Source organism: Euwallacea similis, chromosome 20, assembly GCF_039881205.1.
Source record: "Euwallacea similis isolate ESF13 chromosome 20, ESF131.1, whole genome shotgun sequence".
Lineage (NCBI taxonomy): Eukaryota > Metazoa > Arthropoda > Insecta > Coleoptera > Curculionidae > Euwallacea > Euwallacea similis.
This window is the reverse complement of record NC_089628.1, coordinates 1,684,830-1,690,905: the sequence shown is the minus strand read 5'-3', so window position 1 is coordinate 1,690,905 and position 6,076 is coordinate 1,684,830. Positions and strand designations below refer to the sequence as shown.

Genomic DNA, 6,076 nt, shown 5'->3' with positions numbered 1-6,076 from the left:
ATCGTGAGGCAAATAGACGACCTGAACGCGAGGCTGCTGCCGAACCAAAGTTTCGACTTTAAGTTGCTCTTGCCGCAAAAACAACAAGAAAATAAGGGGAGCCACTTGGTTGGAATAACAAATTTATGTTGTGTGAATTTTTTAGATATTATTTTTAGAAACTTTTTACATAAGGGCACAACTTTCCGTTCGTTAAAACGACTCTGTATCTTTAATAGTTTTCGATATTCTCGTGTTGAGAGTCGAATTTACGAGGTCACCCTGTACACGAAATTTTACGTTAAAGTCAATTATTCTGTCGTTTCTCTTGCCTTTGGTTCTTCTCCCGTATCTACAAAGGTTTTGCAATACCGGCAATCTCTTACAGAAATTTTCTATAGTACGTAGGTACTAAATCATAAAGAAGGTCATTACTTTATGTTTGTTTTAAAAAACAAGACCAGCCTTAATTGGAAAGTCAGAAAATACATCCCTGTAAAACGCATTTAGTTGAATATCTCGGTGACTAATTTAAGACAAACTGTGAGGTTGCCGAATCGTGACCTCCATAACTGGAGAAATTAATGGACGTAATATGTAGATACCTATATCTATCTATGAGAAAACTGGGATTTTGACAATGGTAATGTGGAAATGTAGGTTTATCAACCTGACCATTTTGGAAAATGAAGAATTTGAAGGCTACTGAGCCAAATTCTTCACTTTCAAAATATATCAGTTTGACCCTGCGAATCCAGCCTAATAAAATAAAAAAAGAACTTCAATAAATATGACTGTATTACACCAATAATAAATACTTTAAATCTGTAGTGTAAATAACGCTTCAAGAAACCTACAATTAAAATAATTAAAACACATATTAAAGCACATTAAGAAACATTCATAATTTACGCAAATTATAGGCAAGTTTAACACATCTTATAATTAAAACACTTTTTTTTCACACACACAATTTTCCTTCTAAAAAAGTATTCTCTCACCAAAATTTAGAATTCCTCTAAGATCTGAAGTTAATAAAATGCAACAACCAAAGGAACAAAATAATGTATAAACGACCAATAAATAACTAGACATCTGGCCTAAAACCTACTTAGTGTCCCTAAAAATAATAATTTAGTACAAAAATTGATATTCTCAACAGTTCACTGATTATACCAACTACCAAATGCAACTCTTGTTTTAATTGTTAACAGCTTTACCTACTACATTAGCTATAATTACTTCTTATTATATTTCTAGTCATATTCCCATTATAAAAATGAAGTACATCTAAATGCTATTAATTCAACATAAACGCAATATTCTAAAACTTATGGCACTCGAGATTTCAATAATCAAGTCCATGGGGATTTTTTTATTGGAAAAATAATTAAATACTTTCTTTACAATCAAAAAAGGCGCCTGAACTTGATTATTTGAGGATTTGTTAACGAAGTAACATATTTGTACTTGCAATAAACTTACAAAAACTTACAATCTCTGCCACTGCAGATTTGATAATAATAAAAAAATCACAGTATAAAAAACAAAAGTATCACAATAATAAGTACTACAGCTAAGATTATAATAACAGTCCATTGGCTGCGCTCTGGAATCAGACCATAATTCTTTATGTTGTATTTAAGACCAGAAATTGATTAAATCTTACCATTAGAGAGCTTCAGAACCTTGGCCATCTTCTTCATTGTTGTATCCAACCGAGACTCTGTATGCTCTAGTTCAGTTCCAAATTCATCCAACATTCTACAAAATCCAATTTTATTACTTCTACTTGCAACATACTGAAGTAGAAATCTAAAGCAAAATGTCAAAACTTTGTTTGGGGCTTTTGACACTTAGGAACCCATTTTTTTTAATATCTCAATAAAATAAAGTTGATTATCATAAGAATTATTACAAAGACAATTACTGAATGAAAAAAAGTTGTTGACCATATTTAAACATTTAATGAATTAAGTATCACATACAAGGTGTTTCCTATCTAATGGCAAAAAATTTAATGGTATCTTCCTTGGTTAAGAATAAGGGCACTTTCTTCTAGAAACATGGGGATCTTAAGGCTTTCATTTCTGACACAATATGTTCTATTGGACAAAGCTGTCAGATTTTATATTTTATGGTACCTACTTTAAATTTTAAATTCTTACCCTTGCTGCTCATCAAGTTCAATCCCAATATGACGAGATACTGTTTTCAAATTGCCCAAGCTCCCAGCAATAGCTTCCAACTGTTCATCTTGATTCTGCAGCTCATACATTTGCTGCCTTTGTAAAAACTGATGCTGGGGGCTCTCAACTTCATTCTCCAACTTAGAATACTTAGTTCCATGATGCATATTTGTAACTTTGACAGGACTGTTATTCTCTAAAAGTGGTTGCTTGGCAAATCTGTCCTTGTCTTTACCTCTGTTCATATTAATTTTGTCTTTCATTGACTGAATCTCATTTTTGGTTGAGACTATAAAGTATTTTCTTTTGGTCAGTTCTTTATTGTCAATTTTAAATTTTGAGGGGTTCTTTTCAACTATATCAATGGTATCCTCCAAGTCCTCGAGGTCCCACTCAATACTACGCAATGAGTTTTTTAGTTCAGTGTTGGTCCACTCAATCTCATCTTTTGTTATTAATTCAGGTTCACTTTGAAAGTCTGACCATCTGCGGTAGAGACCACGGGTTTTCTTCAAGGCTTTGAAAACTTCACTAAAAAATTAGCCCTATTTTTAGATAGGTCTTGGGTAAGATTTCAGTTCTACAACTATTACATACATGCATAAATTGCCGTAAATTAAGTAATACTGTGTAATATTAGGCTGCGTAGTAACAAAATACACACTTTTTCAGGCAAATAAAAAGAAAAATTGTCGGAAAACTGCATGCATAGGTGTGTAATCCATTGTCTTACTCTTTGACGACAAAAAATGGATCTTCCAGAGTCATTTGTAAAGCACTGTTGTGCGAGGTTTTCAGTTTTTGAGGAGAAAATTAGTGGATTTTTAGAATGTTTTTAAAGGGAAAATCATTGTTAAAACTTCTGTTTTGCTTTGTTTTGGAAAAGTGGAATATTGCAAATGGTGGCCGTGACCAAAGACTTTGACATTGACGTTTGCGTGGGCATTTAACCATTCATTGGATTAATCTCTACAAGGGTGATATCATTATTACATAACAAACATATTTTATAGTATACTAAGGGTTCAATTAAAACAAAATAGATGTTGGAAGGAGTTCCAGCTATCAAATGATTTATATACGCATCTACGTATCTCCACATTTTTTATTACGAAATTAAACAAATTACGCATATTATATTATCCTTGGCTCAAATGCATCGATATCTGTCTCATTCAATTGACAACGAAAGATGTCGCTGTCATGTCATTCATGTTCTCTCTCTCCCACTTATCGACGCCTCTTTTGCAAATGGCTGCCTGATTGCTGCTCACCTTTTTGCCGAACTTTCTAGTTATCGCGGTAAACCCGTCGATTTTCAGGAAAAGAGTTAAATTAAGGGTGAGTTCGTAATTATTGCTATGTATATTCACATCGTTTTACCTAATGTTAAGCCTGTATTGCATGTAGGAGTGTATTAAACCTTATCCTAACCTTAACATGTTGTGAGCTATACACGTGTTTTCAGTTCCCCAGTGTACTTTTATTTTATAGTTATCTGGGGAACTTCATTTAAAGTATATTGCTGAATATATTGGGAATGGAGAGAAAAGTGTTTAGCATGTGAAGCACATCTTTGCTTGCATGTGAATTGTTGCTCCTTGATTAAACTTAAAACCATCCTCAATATGATACCCCCAAAAATTGTTAATTAAGCTGCCAGTACTTATATCACAAATCAAAAATCGACCAGTACTTATATCAAGAACCAAAAATCGATTTTAGTCTTCTAACAATCTTATCCTAAAGTTCAAGGTATTTCATATCAATCTGCTCCTTTAAAAAGTGCTCCCAAGCCTTTAGTTATATTGGCATCCTAGCTTTCTCAAAAAGTACACTTACCTTGAGACTTACTTATATTTCATGTAAAGATAAAAAGCAAAAGCATTTATGATGATTTTTAGTTTACATTTCTGACACCTCTTGGCAGAAAACACTTTGTTGAGGCATAGATTGAACTGATTTTCCTAATTGTTGTTTATAAACATCCTTATAAAAAGAAAGTTACAACTTGGGTGTTTATTTATTTCAGGATCAACAATGTCTGATAACTGGGGTGATGATTCGGTGGTGGCTGGTGCTCCAAAAGTTGCCGAACTTCCTGAAATTAAATTATTCGCTAAATGGAGTTGTGATGATGTCCAAGTCTCCGACATGTCCTTGCAAGTAAGCATTTTTTCTTTCTGTATGATTTCATCAATAAATAAAAATTGTGATGATTTTCAAGCAAACTTTTTCTGACACCTCTTCAGAAATTTTCTTTGTTGAATTGCTCATTACTGATAATAACAACATGCTAAACTCTTTAATTTATATATACAAAAGGATTATTGTCAAGTATAAATATTGGTTCCAGGATTACATTGCAGTGAAAGAAAAAAATGCCAAATATCTGCCCCATTCTGCAGGTAGATATGCAGCTAAGCGTTTCCGCAAGGCCCAGTGCCCTATTGTCGAAAGGCTGACCAACTCTTTGATGATGCATGGAAGAAACAATGGCAAGAAACTGATGGCTGTGCGAATTGTCAAACATGCCTTTGAAATTATTCATTTACTGACTGGTGAAAACCCACTCCAGGTTAGTCTATATTCAACATTGTTATCAAATTTTAACAATAATTTATTTATGATGAAAATTTTATTTTATATTTATTTCTGACACCTCTTCAGACTATATCAATGGTGATAATCAATTCTGAATTTTGATTACTGATAACGGAATATACCAAAATATTGCAAATTTTATGATGAAGAATACTGATTAATTTCAGATTTTGGTGACTGCCATTATTAACTCTGGTCCCCGTGAAGATTCCACCCGTATTGGTAGGGCTGGTACAGTGAGGAGGCAAGCTGTAGATGTCTCCCCATTAAGGAGAGTGAACCAGGCTATCTGGTTGTTGTGTACTGGAGCTCGCGAGGCTGCTTTCAGAAACATCAAAACAATTGCTGAATGTTTAGCTGATGAACTCATAAATGCTGCTAAGGTAAGACATTTTATAATGACATAAGCATTTTTATGGCAGGTTTGCCCACTTATAGCATTGATAGAGAGTTTTTAGAGGTTTGTCTGAACAGTAATCTAAAGTCACCACTCTTCACCATTAGGACCTTTGGGAAAACAAATCTAGATTAGATTGATCCCTATCAGCTGAATTTCAATCACATTGGCCGACGAAATTAGTCCGTTTGTTTGAAGGTTAGGTGATAGGTATCAATATGATCTCATCAGATCACACCTGAAAATAATCAAATATAGGATCATTTCTTAAAAGGGCTTTTGTCAATAAAATGTTTTTTTAAGATGTTTTACTTAAAAATTCTGACACCTCTTGTCAGAACTGTTGATATATGAATATCTGGATTGATATATTTCAAAGTTTAAAAATAGTTTATATACTATTAAGAATAAGTGTCAATAAGAGTTGTGTTTGTTGCAGGGTTCTTCAAATTCTTACGCCATCAAAAAGAAGGATGAACTAGAAAGAGTAGCGAAATCTAACCGTTAAAAAAATATGTTTAACGATAGCTAAATTAAACCGTTAAAAATATATTTTTAACAGTTTAGATTGGCTGTATTTAATTACAGAAATAAACGTTTTTCAAAACAATCCGGCAAGTAAGTCTTGTGCTCCCGAAAACCTATGTTAAAACTTTTGTTAGTGACACCGACACCGATATGTTGGCTTCGAGGCCAATTGTCGGTATCGGACGATGCACGTACATTACAGGGGGTTTGTTAAACATGCGGAGCAACTTTAAGGGGATATTCCTTATGCCAAAATAAGGAAAATTGTACCTTAGTAACTTCGTTTTCGAAATAAAAGTTGTCAAGATTTGAATAAAAATAATTCGGTATTATTTTTTAAAAGAAAATTAAATAATTCATTCTTTTCGTCGGCGTGTTT

The 6,076-nt window shown here is 33.2% G+C and overlaps 2 protein-coding genes across 2 annotated transcripts; one reads left to right on the top strand and one right to left on the bottom strand.

The window, feature by feature from the left end:
* Positions 1-759: 759 nt before the first annotated feature.
* Syx6 (Syntaxin 6) lies at positions 760-3,087 on the bottom strand. The gene is made up of 4 exons (XM_066399935.1): positions 2,902-3,087; positions 2,148-2,699; positions 1,649-1,743; positions 760-1,588 (listed from the first exon to the last, which is right to left on the bottom strand). The coding sequence occupies exons 1-4, from the start codon at positions 2,934-2,936 to the stop codon at positions 1,512-1,514; spliced, it is 759 nt and encodes a 252-aa protein (XP_066256032.1). The 5' UTR covers positions 2,937-3,087; the 3' UTR covers positions 760-1,511.
* A 281-nt stretch (positions 3,088-3,368) lies between these two features.
* On the top strand, positions 3,369-5,779 carry LOC136415380 (small ribosomal subunit protein uS7). Its single transcript, XM_066399936.1, has 5 exons — positions 3,369-3,509; positions 4,201-4,334; positions 4,525-4,746; positions 4,940-5,155; positions 5,609-5,779. Exons 2-5 carry the CDS (start codon positions 4,209-4,211, stop codon positions 5,675-5,677), a joined length of 633 nt encoding a protein of 210 aa, XP_066256033.1. The 5' UTR covers positions 3,369-3,509; positions 4,201-4,208; the 3' UTR covers positions 5,678-5,779.
* The last annotated feature ends 297 nt before the right edge of the window (positions 5,780-6,076 follow it).